The sequence below is a fragment of the Thunnus thynnus genome, chromosome 6 (assembly GCF_963924715.1).
Source record: "Thunnus thynnus chromosome 6, fThuThy2.1, whole genome shotgun sequence".
Lineage (NCBI taxonomy): Eukaryota > Metazoa > Chordata > Actinopteri > Scombriformes > Scombridae > Thunnus > Thunnus thynnus.
The window spans coordinates 15,318,786-15,333,116 of record NC_089522.1 but is presented as its reverse complement, the minus strand read 5'-3'; the positions used below and the strand labels follow the sequence as shown (position 1 = coordinate 15,333,116).

The window sequence follows — 14,331 nt, the reverse complement described above, 5'->3', positions numbered from 1 at the left end:
ATAATCAAGTGTTATAACAGGAAATACAAAATTGACAAACAAGGACAATAACAATAAAAAATAATAATAATAATGATAAATACAGTAAATAGATACATTAAAATAAAATAAAGGCAACTCTATATGTTTTCAAAAATGTAATTACAATAATCGATGGTACATATACTTTTTTTGTTTTGAAGAAATTTTAGATAGTTCAAAATATATGTGAAATCATGAAGGAACAGAGAAAATATTGGTAATTTCTTTGAAAAACGACATTTGTGAATAAAAAACTTACCTATTATAATCATCACATAACAATGAAAAACGATTTCAGGGTCTTTACATTCAAAATATATTATAACATCTTTAAAAGAAAGTTCCACCACTAGTAGTATTAATATTAACATTTACATGAACTTTACTATCATTAAGTAATATTATCATGAGCCTGCTGGAGGCGCTGCGTCGCTTCTGGAAACAAACCTAATTAAAAGAAAGAAACCATAAAAGGAAAAAGTTGGAGGAAAATGAAACTCCTTTTCTCCTGTTTTTAAAAGGGGCCCTGAAGACAATCAATGAAAATATCTGATGACCTTTAGAAAAACTAAGGAAGAGTGCAGATTTATTATTATTACGATTGTTATTGAGTAGTTTTTTTATTTATTTATTTTCTATTATTATTTACGTTATTACATTATTATTTTATATAATTTATCTTTCTTATCTAATATGCCCTGCATGTTAAGAGGAGTGTATTGTAGTTGGTTTCTATGCCATGTTTGTAAATGAATCCTTTTCAATAAAAAAAAATTAAAAATAAAATGTTTTGTCAAAAGGAAGCGGAAATTACGTATAATTTGAGTGAGGGTGCGAATGCTCTTTATGGTTGGTTCAACAAACAAGGGCGGGGTTCAGTCTGCATGTTTCCAAGCTACCGTTCACCCTTTTTTTTCCTAGGATGGCAAAATAATGACCCGCCCTGCTCTGCCTCTGATTGGCTAATACTCGTGGCCTTCGATGGTTGGATTGGCTAGATTTAAGCATGATGAGTGAGATTGGTTAGAGTTAGGATAAGAATATCAGGGTAAGCCAATCAGAGGCAGAGTAGGGCGGGTGCGTACTTCGCTATCTTAGGAAAAAAAAAAACCGCGTTCGACTCTCGACTCCACAGAGGATCGTCCCGCGCGACGAAACGAGCTTCCGGTCTTTATCGGAGGAGGAGGAGTCATGGTTGTTATCATTTTCAGTAACTGAAACTGTGTACCACTCAACCGAAACAAGAACTTTAGAAAACAGCCAAACACATAAATAGAAACGACCAATAAATCCAGTTTTCAACATGTCCGCGCTGAGCAGTAAGTCCGCGCAGGAGATAAGCGACCTGCTCGACGAATACGGGATCAAACATGGTCCAGTGGTCGGTGAGTCGCACAGATTGAATTGTTAACTTTGAATCAACGTGCCTGCCAGCTAACTACACGGGCCTTCCCTCTATACAGCTGTAGTAGTGTTTGCTTTTCTGTGGTTTTGTGTCCATCTTTGTTCACTGTGCGACCCTCACTGTGTTCAGAGTCCACCAGAAGTCTGTATGAGAGGAAGCTGAAAGAAGCCATGGCTAAAGGAAAACGACCTAAACAATCACCTGATAAAACCTTCTACAGAGAAGAGGGTAACTTTTATTTCACACTTTTCATCATGTTTCTGTACTGTAGCTACATTTTATTATACATTACACTAAACTAGGAGTTTAGTTTTGGCCTTCAGGAGGTTGTTGGCCTCTTGAGAGAGACAGATTAAAATAAGGATGGTCAAAATCTGTGCCCAGATGTAACTATATCTGCAACGATAATTCGATTAACTGATTAGTTGTCAACTGTTAAATTAATCGCCAACTATTGTGATAATCGATGAATTGTTCGAGTCATTTTTTGGAAAGAAATGTCCCACTTCCCTGATTCCTACACTGGGAAATGCATAGCATCTGTCATTAGTACCTCCACTTTCAATTTCTGTAAATCTCAAACTGAAAATTAGACTTGAGCTTCGTGTGAAAAGTCTGTGGAGTATCCCTTTAAAGGCAGGGAATATATGGGAGGTATTTAATAATCTACATTTATGACTGTTATATTGAGCCATTATAACATAATACATTCTACAATTTTCATCCATGATAAGATAAAAGAAGATAACTTTCCATCATGATGATACAACAGGATTCTGAATCAAACTCAGAAAAACGTAGAATTAAGGGTAATAAAGATAAACGCAATGCTAGCTCACTGGCTAACCCTTGGACAAGCTCCAGTTTGTCACTGACAGTCTTGACCTGTTGACAACACAACAACATAGCCACCTCTTCAGCTCTATGACTATCAGCACATAACACAGTCCTGTTTAATTCAGTCTTGGCAATGAACTCCTGTGCTGCCATTGCAGGAAAGACTGTAATGGAAATGTACACATGCCTTGGTATTTATCTGAATGTTTGTGCTTTCATTGCAGAGGAGGAAGTCACCTATGTTCACAGGACACCTGTAAGTATCTCTGCGCACACTGCCAGACTGCTTTTGCTCTATTTATCTGCATTACTTGAGTGGAAAGATGCACACAAAGAAAACTTGACCACAACAAATATCCTGATGATGAAAATGATCATCCAATGTAGAGCTTTCCTTTCCTTTTGTTTTACTCTCATCAGCAGGCAGCTGTTTAGTGTAAAAACTTGAAAAACCTGCTGTACACTACCTGCCCAGCACCAAACAGCAGACACACGAAGTTAGCGACCAGCTGGTGAACACAGCGGAGCATTTAGCAGCGAAAGAGAAAACTAATCAGCCCGTAATTCCATATTGGTGCATAACTATCATCGTGATGTCATTCATGTCCACTGTTGTTCCCTCAGTCTGATCACCTGCTTGGGGAGCTGCAGTAAAAAATTTGCTATTAGCCACTAAATGACCAATTTCTGACAACAAAACAGTACATATTTTAGTCATGTTTGTCTCAGAGTGCTTCACAATCTCTACAACATACAAATAGATACTCTTATTAAGGAAGGCAACTCATAGAAGGCCAGAGATGCAAACATACTAATGTTAAGTGCAGTTGGACCTATAGTTGTACACATTTTTTAAATGAACATTATTGTAACATTTCATTGCTTATAACCTCTCTGTTTCTTATTCTGCAGTTCAGGAGTGACGGTTCAGGAGATCGGTCAGTTCTCTTACAAATCCTATACTGTTACATCTAATAATTAATCGCTAGTCTTTTTGCTTCAGTTGATCAAATACAAATCAGTCTGAATGATTTATTACTTTTTTCTTATTTTATATCTAGTGGGACTTACATGAGGTCAAGACCGGAGTCTTCTGAGAGGGAGTTTGATCATGAGTAAGTTGTCCAGTAATTATACAAACTGTTGTTGTCGTCTCAGTTGGTAGTAGAACACAAATCCTTCACACATGTACTTTTTTTTTTATGTCGCTCTCTACAGGACGTTCTACTCGAGCTACTCGAGGTCAAAGCCTGATTACAGTGGAAGGGATTTTGTTGACGAGTAAGTGTATTTATAGTCAAAGAATATAATCAGGTGTAAAAGGGCTCAAATTTGCTTTCTTTCTTTAATGTACTATGATGCAAATTTCAGATTTTAAGAATCACCTCTATCACATACACAGTATCTCAGATCAGATTTCAATTTGATTTGGATTTATCTGGATGGATGCTGCATCTTACAACCTCATTACAATGTTTTTCAAGTCACACTACAATAATATTTAATTGTGACATGTGATATAAAAGTGACCAGATGAACAGTGGCGCCAAATTGTGACTTAACCAACATTATACTAGTTTAAACAAAAAAGAGTTTTAAGTCCCGACAAGGTCACATTTGGTTGATGCTAGTTTGTGACGGACACTGTTTTAATCATGTGGTGCAGCGTTATAATTCCTCTTCTACCTTTTCAGACCCTACGTGTACGACACACCGTCCACTTACAGAAACTCCTATGTGAAATCGACGCCCCCGAAATCTGGTAAAGACGCTGTGAAGGCATCCGAGTCGTCTCGCCTCATCCCGCTCTGGGTTCAGTTTGTGTTCTTCCTGGCTGTGGCAGTTTTCCTCTACTTAGTTTTCTCCAATATGGAGTCAAATGAATCCATGAAAGGAATAGAATGATTTCTTTTTAAGTTCAGGCTCAGTTTACAGGGCTGTTCTACCTTATTATGCATTTTAACTGAAGGAATGTATTTTGGTTAATGACTTCATTTAGACATTCTGAAATTGTGGTTTATGCTTTATATTTGTGCACTATGTTTGCAGTTTATTTGCTTCCTTATGATTTAGTACATAATCGTCGCCCACCTTCGGCACAGCAGTACTACTAGAATAGATGGAAGACTTTTAAAAGGATATTTCAGTCAAAAACACACACAGAAGGGTTCCTTCCTCTCACCTGGGCAGCTCTGATCTGTTGAGGTTTGGAGATACCGTCCCGAGCTCATCACAGCACAGTTTTTTAAATATAACGCCACAGTTGTATATAAAATATCCACAGATCTCGATGTGGGCAATTTATGTGGATTACCATGATTAATCGTCTCAGATTTATAAAGAGACATTAGGATGTTGATTGTGGTTTTAATTTTTGGCACAAAAACACCAGTCAACTCAGTTTTATATACATGGTGAGCTTCAGCCAATTATATCCAAGCCTCCGCAGGTCAGTTCTTAACCCATATCATACAATTCATGAGTAGGATATATCCTATAATTTCACATCAAAATTGGACATCATCGATTTATTCATTGTTCAAATTTGTGATAAGGGATTTTAACTTTAACACTAAAAAGACGTTGAACAGAATTCATATCCATATCTTGGAAGTGTGTATAGTTGCAACAGATTGCTTCAGCATCCCCAAATTTTCCTATTTTTCAGTGTTGTAGAACTTTTAATAAGGTTGTCAAACAATCTATGATTCAATGTATATTTGTTAATATAATGATTGACCAAATCCTGGTACTTTATATAAACTTTGAGGAAAACAGAGCTTCCTTTCTACGGTTGTCAGGAATAATTAGATTCTAGTACTGTAACGCAAGTGCCTCAGTGGTTTTGTAGAACAATTGGGATGTATTAATGTTTAATCAGTGTTTTGTTAGCAGTTGAGGAAAAATTTTATCCTGAATAAAAATATGAAACTGCACCGTTTATACGGGCTGTAATACCATACCAGATATCATACATTTGTACCACATTAGCCAACATTTTCATCCCATACTGTGTGATGTGTTTTTTTTGTACCATTGTTTCATAATACAAAATATAAAAGAGCTTGTATATGTAAACCTTTTAAGCATCAAGTGATTTATTCAGGAGCAAAAAACCATAAATGTTTAAATAATGATTGGTGGTACAAGAACAAAGGAACCGTGTTATCCATTATGATGAAGCTTTTTCCTCTTGTATAGTTTGATATGATGCTATAAACCTTCAGTACATGCAGTAATATCTGTAGATCATCAAACTTAATTTTCTGACACATAAAACTCACTGAACCCAGAAGCTCCAACAACAGCAGCATTTTAATCAATGAAAGCTTCTATTTACACACTTAAAGTGCAGTAATGTACATATGGTAAATGACATAAGATGCATAGTAGTTAGGGTTAGACTTAAAATACAAAAACATCCTGTAATCCTTTAACTATTGTTGATGTGTGGAAGCAAGTACACAATAAGCTAGTGGAGCCCGTCGTTCCTGTTACCTGTTAATAAATAAAAACTGTGTTTTTATACAGCATATACAAAGACCTGAGGAACCCATGTCACAGTTTCCCAGTTAGGCTTTTAGTATTAGCTTTCCACTGCACACATCAGGGGTCACAGCCGAGACTGACTGAATCTAAAGTCTAGCTTGAACCGAGACTGACTTCAACCAGGCTATTGTTTGTGCTGTATATACTGTACTGTACAGTATCCATCGTCTCCCAGCAGAATCTGGTACACCATGCAGTCTTTAACAGGTCTATGTTAATGTCCAGTAAAAACATCCAGACTGTACTGAACTGGTTCCTCCTGCTGCCTTCTCCAAGTTTGTGGATCGCTGACCGAGCTGTCTGGTTCTTTTTTACGTCTCCTGCTGCCTGAATCCACAAAGGACACAGTCTGAGCCTCCTGACGGTCCACTCGTGTAATTCTGCAACACAGAACGCTCCACTTCAGTTCACTACCCACGACCACAATGAAGAATATGGACACAGACAATAAAAAGTCAAATATTACACAGTGCCTTTAAAAAGTATTCACCCCACCTTGGAAGTTTTCATGTGTTATTGTTTCATGACATTGAATCAAAGTAGATCTAATGTAATTTTTTGTTGTTTTTTTGGACACTGATTGACAGAAGACCCTATAATGTCAAAGTTAAGACAGAACACAAACTGATCTAAATGATAAATGTTAGCATATGTATTCTTTCTCTAACAGGACACCTAAATCATCACTGGTGCAGCCAACTGGTTTTAGAAGTCACATAATTGTTGCTGCCCTTGGGGTCCATTTTTAGTAGTAGTGTAGTATTCCTTTGAATTATTTTGCTGATGATACACAAATCTATCTGCCTATAAAAACAAAAAGTAAAGATTGAACGTAGCCCTTGCTGAACTGCTGGATATCAGAACTTGGATGGATTTAAATGTTTTCAATCTTAATGAAAATAAGATTGAGATCATTATGTTTGGCCGACCTCACCTATTAGATGACTGATGGTTCTCTTGGCCCTTTAGTTTCTTACAATCGATCTTTTGTTAAGAATCTTGGTGTGATTTTTGACAGCTCCTTAAAATTTGAAGGATAGATTAGTTCAGGTGTCAAAATTAGCTTTTCTCTGTTAAGACTTTTAGCCAAGGTAAAGACCCATCTCTGTCCCAAAGATTTTGAGAGTTGTTCATGCTTTTATTACCTCTCGGTTAGACTATTGTATTTCTTTGTATGTCGGTGTAGAACAGTCGTCTATTCATCGTCTGCAGTTCACATAACACCAGTATAGGCCTTTCACCACTGGCTTTCTGTCTGTTTCAGGATTGATATTAAGAATTTATTGCTTGTTTTTAAGGTTTTAAATGGGCTGGTGCCTCCTTACCTAGCAGAACTCTTGCATCATCATACTCCAGTTAGAGCACGGAGGTCAACCAACCAGATGCTCTTGGTTGTTCTGAGATCCAGGCACAAAAATAGAGGCGACCGAGCCTTCGTGTTGGCTGCCCCTAATCTCTGGAACAGCTTACTTATTCGCATGAGAACTACTCAGACCTAGAAACTTTTAAATCGCTGCTGAAGACCCACCTATTCTTGTTGGCATTCAATTCCAGTTGAGCTTGACACCTTGACTTCATCTCCTATTGTGCCGCAATTCTTTTATTATGTTTATTGTTTTTCCTTTTATTCTATTTGTTTTTTACATTTATATTTATTTATTTTGGTTTTCAGCACTTTGTGAACTGTGGTTGTTTCAAATTGGCTATACAAATAAATTTTGACTTGACTTGACATAATTAGTTAAATAGATATCATGTCTGGGTGTAGTTCAGGGATTTTAGGTCATTTTAACATAAATGCACGTATATATCTGGAAGATCCAGCTTTTAGTGAGTCAGTGTCGTGGCAAACCCTAAACCATGGAGACAAAGGAGCACTCCAACGACTCTGCGAAAAGGTGACTGAAAAGCACAATTTAGGGGATGGATACAAAAAAATATGAAACTCCCTCAATTTATTGTTTTAAAACAATAAAACATGAAAACCTTTAAGAGGATAAACACTGTTGGCATTGTACAGTAATGTGTGCAAGAATCATGACCTTCCATACCTTTACTTATCTGTTGCCTGCGTACCCCATCATAGCTTGTTAATTGATAAGGCAACATAAGTGTTGTCCACACCTGTAGATGGAAACACATGTGTAACACCAGGTACATGAACAGGATGCTTCCTAAAAATCACGTCTTTGTCTAAAGCTTTAAGGCTCCTGATGGAAAATAAAAGAAAAACCTACAGGTTCTGGTCTCTCGCTCCAGTTCAGAGGGCTTCTTCTCTTTGTTACGCAGCACTTTGGCCACAATAATAATGATGATGACAGCTACAACAAACGTCAGGCCAGACACAAGCCAGCTGATCACCATTGGACTCAGTATCGGATCTGGGTCTGAGGGTGAGAGGAGTTATATGTAGTTACATACAGGATGGGTTTTCATAGATGGAACTTCATCCGCTGCTTCGACTAACTGATGAGCATTTTTTTGCAGCTCAAGTAAGTTAAAAGCGAGATGCACAAAAAAAGCATGAACACTAAAGATGTAAAAAAACATAATTAATATTTTTTGGTACAGTATGATATTGTATATTATAATTTTCACCTCTGATGGCTATAGGCAGGGGCTGGCTTTCTCTGGAGACAAAAGTGCGTCCGCCCAGCTGGACCCGATACAGGCAGTAGTAGTAGCCCTCGTTGGAGCTCTGGGCGCTGGGGAAGGTGAAAGTGACAGACGGGGTGAGGGCCGGCAGAGACTGACGCACTGTGCCGTTGGAGCGGATGAGACGCAGCTGGAAGGAGCCCCCAGGGTACTGCTGCAGGGTGGAGCAGGTGATGTTAAAACTGTGGCCTTTAATGACGGAACCAGCCGGGGCCTCGGTGGACGTGTTGTACCAGTGTTGGGGAGTCAGGAGTTCCACTGTGATCAGCGAAAAACAAGAATTCAACAGGTCATTCAAGGTCATACAGAATTACTACAATTTTTCTTCTAATCCTTATATGTTATCATAAAATATTATTAAATATGCCAGTAGAGTTACAGCCATTTCTGATTACTCTGTGATTACTTTTGCTAATTGATAACCAGTGAGAATCAGGAATTAACAAACTAAAAAGAGTATCAGGTGAAAAATGCCATTATATGCAAAATGTGCACTTGCCAATACAAATTATTGATATACAAAACTGAAACAAATGGATCAAAATTAGTACCAATTGTACGCAGCTACAATGAAACAAAAAGTTAATTCACAGTAGCAGTGAAAATACAAATGTGTAACAAAATAGCGTAAGCTCAAAGATCCTAGCTTTTTCTACCAGCTTTTTAGATCTTTAAACATCACTTCATCATCAAAGGTCAAGATAAGAAGGAACTTTCATATCAAAACCAAAGATGTTTGCGTGCTGTGAGTTGAGACTCAATAAAATGCAACCAAACTTGATTCCAGGCAAGGCGATTACCAGAAATTAAAATCAAATCAAATTGGCGTAAACTCAATGGGTTCAGTCAGGCAGAGAATCAAACTTAAACCAGTATAGATTGCACAACACAACAATGTGCTATGGGAATGGTTGGCGGTGGAGTCAGTATGGATTACACAATGCAATCATGACTCACCCACAGTGATGTTGATGGAGTTGCTGGGTGGAGAGCTGTGCAGCTGAGAAGGAGAGATGCCCTTGATCCTGTACCGACAGCTGTAACTGCCCTGGTGGAAAGTCTCTATGTCGGACAGTGTCAGCTCCACTCTGATCTGGCTCTGGTCTACCCTCTGTGTAACCAGCGGCGTGGATACTCCATGCTTGTACAGGTGGAAGTCGCTGAGGTGGTTACCCAGCAGAACACTGCAGCTGAAGCGCACAGCCTCCCCGGGAGAGAACACAGTGTGAGGTGACAGCAGGGTGAGGGTGGGCATTAAAAGGGTACCTGTGAATAAAGACAGGTTCATCACTGTAAGCTACATGCCTCAGTGTCCCAGGTGTTTTGGATAAACAGTATCTATGTTATTTGGTGTTTAAAGCCTCTCTCACACACATAGTTCCTGGTAAATTACTAGATTAACCTTTCAGGCACCGCTAGTGATTTTCACTATTCACACATGAAGCTACGTTCAGGAACATTTCCATCTCGCACCTTTTCACACGTGCCATTGCAAAGCTGGAATAGATGGGGCAAGGGACAGTCCAGCAGATGGCGGTAATACAACAATTATGGATGCAAACCTCCATAAAACTCAACAGAAGAAGAAGATTTGGGGAGGAGGGGGGCATCTCTTATCATTTTCAGGAAAATGGTGGGTGAGGAGCTGTTTGGTGTCAGTGTTCTTGTAATGTATTTAATAATCAACAAGTTTGTGAACATTACCTGTGCGAGCATTGGCAAGGTAACCGTAAACAAGTCACAGATTCAAATACGTCGTCAGCGGGGTCTTGCGATTGCTTCGCTGGGAATTTTGGGTGGGAAATTGTCGGCACAGATTTCCCCAAGTACCGATACCTGCTCCCATTCAAACATGACCCCACACAGGAAATGTTCCTGAACACTTCAGGTATCAACTGTATGTGTGAAAGGGGCTTAACTCAAAGATTAAGTATCCTGAAAAAAGTATTTGCATCAGTATACATGTATGTTTAACTGGTCAATAGCTATAACAGCTGTATAAATCAACACAGCAGTAATCAGGAGTCTCACCTGAGCATTTCACCCCTGCATCATTCTCATGGGTGCAGTGGGGGTTACTGTGGAGGACGACAGCACAGCGTGTCAGACTAGACTCATGTCCAGAGCACTGGACATGCCGAAGGAAGATCTCTCCACTGCCTGCACCAAATGCTGCATTGTGAACGGCAGCTTCAGCTAAGCCACATCCCAGATCCAGGCACACCACATAAGCCTCACGGAGGTCCCAGCCATGGTCGCAAACCGTCCCCCACTTGTTATGGCGGAGTAACTCAACTCTGCCAGAACACTTGCTCTCCCCACCCACTAGTCTAATCCCCTCTGTGGATCAGAAAAAAATGACTTAGCGACTGCAGGTACAGGAATGGCTGCAGATTTTACAGATGGAGCGAGATTATATCAATCCCAGGCTTACCAAAAGCGGTAACTTTATCCCACAGAACACCTAACAGACCTGTGAGGAAAACATGGATTATTGTCAGGCAAACACAGATTAAAATCCATACAAAATTTCATAAATGGCAAATATTAACACTCAGTTGCCAGTTTAGGAACTACACTTAACACTAGCTAAAACTAATGTAGTCTAACACAAAAGCCCAACAATAAATCCTTCCATTAGGGTTATATTAGTCAACGTTTGCTGAAAGTGCTTATTGCTCATAAAAAGCTCACACAAATCAGAACAGTTCAGGTGCTAATGCAAGAAATTCATGTAAAGGTATTGAGACTATCATTTCCACAGTAATAACTGAGGGTAGGAAAAGAGTGTTTGTATCTGTTGATTCTGGCTAGAGGCAGTCTGAAAATGGAGCCAGAGGGCAAGACATAGAGGTCTGGATGCAAGGGAGGTGAGCTCTCTGACAGGATGGACTTGGACTGTGCTTTTTTAAATAATTGTCTTTAATGGAGGTCAGGCAGATTGCTTAAATGAGCTCTAGTGAATTTACTGCTTACTTTAATCAACCAGTTTAATGATTTTCTTTTTTTTTTTTTTGTTCAACATTAAGAGAGCTGAACTAACATACAAGAAAATGTCAGGACACTTACAATGTCATTAAAGTTCTGTCAACCTGAAACTTGGCCAACTGCCTCAGACACAAAAGACGCTGCTGGCTTTTCTTTTTTTTTTTGAAAAACATATTTTGTTTTGCTCAAATAACAATTTGTGGTCAATTATGGTGCCTGAGTATTTGACACACTCCACCACTTCTACACTCTGGCTCTATTGATTACAGTGCTGACAGGACTTGATGCATGACGCCTAAAATCAATGCAGCTAACAGTTTGCTATATCAATAGACTAAATAGCATAACAGCTCTCAGTATAACACAATACAGCTAAACACCACCACATACTCCAAACCCTTAACATGATCGTACATTTGAATCCACACCTCTCTAAAAGAAACACTGAAGATAACATTCATGGAGTTTTTATTGAAGAGTTGTTATATTAAGACTGATTTAATCTTAGCTAATACACTGGCAACTGAGCGTATATTACACGATATTACGCAATATTTACAGTAAACCGACAGCTCCATAAATAAGAAACATGGATCTCGTGATGTTAATTTAAGACAGTTAACAGTTAGCTACAAGTTTGTCATAATGACAAGATTCTAGCTAGCTAGTTCAGACATTATTATGAGATTAATGCTACATTAAGGGAGCCTAGTTTTTGTTTTCCTTTGGTGAATGCAATGTAACTTACAAACCAATGCAATGATGCTAACTAAAGCTCAAATAATTGCTTGTCACGTTGCATAATCGAGGGGAAACATAAGCTACCTAGCTTAGCGTTAGCCAGCCGTTATTAGCTCACCCGTTAACAGGATATGGAGGAATTTCAGCATCGTTCCCTTCACCCTTCCATCACACGTTCCGCTGTTGTCGTGGTGATGATGCTGACAGCCGTTGAAAGCCAGTAACCGCACAACGCATCAGCTAGTTTGTGTGCTGGCTGCCTGAACTGAGAGCTAACGGCTAGGCAACTTTAACCAACTGACCCGGACGGCGCGGCTGTAAGTTGGTTAAAAGACATTATCGAGAGGATTTAAGTTATGCTAATTCATGGATAAGTCGGGAGTGGAGTTCAGGTGAGGCTGCAGCTGGTGAGTCCAGGTGGCTGTCACTGTTAAAATGATGTCTGGATAAAACTGTCGGGATAACGTTGGGTCAGGGCGCCGTCCTCACGTCAACAGCCAGGGAGTTTATCACGGTGCTGAGCCGTTCTCCCTGCGGCAGGCAGAGGTCACCATAAACCGCAGCGCTGCGTTTTAAACCCATTAAACTCTCTCTTTATGGAGGAGGGTCTCTACTGTAAGCGGGGGCGTAGCTTAAAAATCATGCGCCCCACAGAGGCAGAGTGGTGTATTTTAAAGGATAAGTTAACTTTTTTTTTAAGTCTGTCTTAAAACAACAGTCAGTTGCCCAAATGAACACTGAAATGGGTGTTTTCTTGCCATAATCATTCCTCCTGTTCATACTGGCCATTAGCAGATCCCTTCATAATGCACTTGACAGGACTCTAGAGCCAGTATATTGTTTGTCCATCCTGGGCTACTGTAGAAACATGGCGGTGCTACATGGTGGGCTCTATGGAAGACAACCATGACCCGCTCCCTATGTAGATATAAAGGTCTCATTCTAAGCTAACGAAAAAAAAAAGTTTTCAGGTGATTATACACTAATTAAAACATACTTATGAATATTATATTCCATTTTTTCTCAGTCCGTTCACTAGATGCCACTAAATTCCACACACTGTACCTTTAAATACATTTTTGCACTAAATGTCTGTGTGGACACAATGTGGATTTTGACCCCATCACTTATATTGAGAACACAATTGAAGGAGATCTTTTAATAGTCGATATGAACAGGAGGAATGATTACAGTGAGGAAAACCTCTTTCAGTGTTCATTTGGGCATCTGACTATTGTTTTAAAACAGACTTGAAAAAATTGTGAACCTATACTTTAAATCTGTATAGGTATCCAACGAACAAACTTCTAAAGAAATGTAGAAATGGCATCTTTGATTATTGTGGATGTTGTGATATTAGAACATTTAACTATACTTTAATTAGTGTGATTAATCAAATTGCTACACAGCAAATCTGTTGCCAGGTATTATTCCAGCATAGAAAAACTGTGTATGCTACCACTTTCTTACTAATCACCTTCTATAAAGGAGTTATAAGTTGTAACTTATGACTTTATTAATTGTTAATAAATCATTTTCCACTGCTTTAGATATCAGTTATAAGCCATTAAGATATCATATGTATATATTGGGTTGCAAGGTTGTGAAGTATCCCTCTGGCTGGTGTTTATTCTTTTCCAGAATTGGGCTTTTAGCTCTTTATCAGAAAACTACTCCACTGGACAAATGGATCTCTGACCTTCTGGAAAAGAGCTGCAGAACATCTGGAATGTAAACATTTATTAACAACTTATTAACATTTATAACTGCAGTCTGTAGTCTTGCTGGATTGTAGTAAAAAGAATTAGACCCATTAAACTTTATTAATGAGGAGAAACAAACAACCCCAAACTTGTCCTTATTATCGACTTATAATTAATCTTTGAAGCAGTAGGGTTTTTTTATATTAAGCATCAATAAAGTCATATTTATACCTTGTAAACACTTTTTAAGGGGTGTGTATTAGAAAGTGGTGCTGTACATACATTTCACAGAAAGTGGGAGGAATGGAGGATCGATAGGGGACCAGCAGCTTCAAAATGACATGGACTTTCATCACTATTGTAGCCATGACTCAAATACCCACACCATTCAGAAACCCAACATCAACATGAGGTATTTCGTAATTTGTACCC

At 38.8% G+C, this 14,331-nt stretch overlaps 1 protein-coding gene across 1 annotated transcript; it reads right to left on the bottom strand.

Moving 5' to 3' along the window:
* Positions 1-5,560: 5,560 nt before the first annotated feature.
* si:ch211-150o23.3 (uncharacterized) lies at positions 5,561-12,786 on the bottom strand. The gene is made up of 8 exons (XM_067592010.1): positions 12,315-12,786; positions 10,902-10,940; positions 10,499-10,807; positions 9,425-9,733; positions 8,411-8,725; positions 8,050-8,199; positions 7,864-7,936; positions 5,561-6,192 (listed from the first exon to the last, which is right to left on the bottom strand). The coding sequence occupies exons 1-7, from the start codon at positions 12,343-12,345 to the stop codon at positions 7,893-7,895; spliced, it is 1,197 nt and encodes a 398-aa protein (XP_067448111.1). The 5' UTR covers positions 12,346-12,786; the 3' UTR covers positions 5,561-6,192; positions 7,864-7,892.
* Positions 12,787-14,331: the final 1,545 nt, after the last annotated feature.

What these genes read in the sequence shown, in the direction of transcription:
- si:ch211-150o23.3 (XM_067592010.1), bottom strand. Translation starts at nt 12,345, where the DNA reads ATGCTGAAATTCCTCCATATCCTGTTAACGG. An exon ending in CTCCATCAACATCACTGTGG is followed by an intron (nt 8,726 to 9,424) that starts GTGAGTCATGAT and finishes CGCTGATCACAG; the next exon opens with TGGAACTCCTGACTCCCCAA. An exon ending in CCTGCCTATAGCCATCAGAG is followed by an intron (nt 8,200 to 8,410) that starts GTGAAAATTATA and finishes TCTCACCCTCAG; the next exon opens with ACCCAGATCCGATACTGAGT.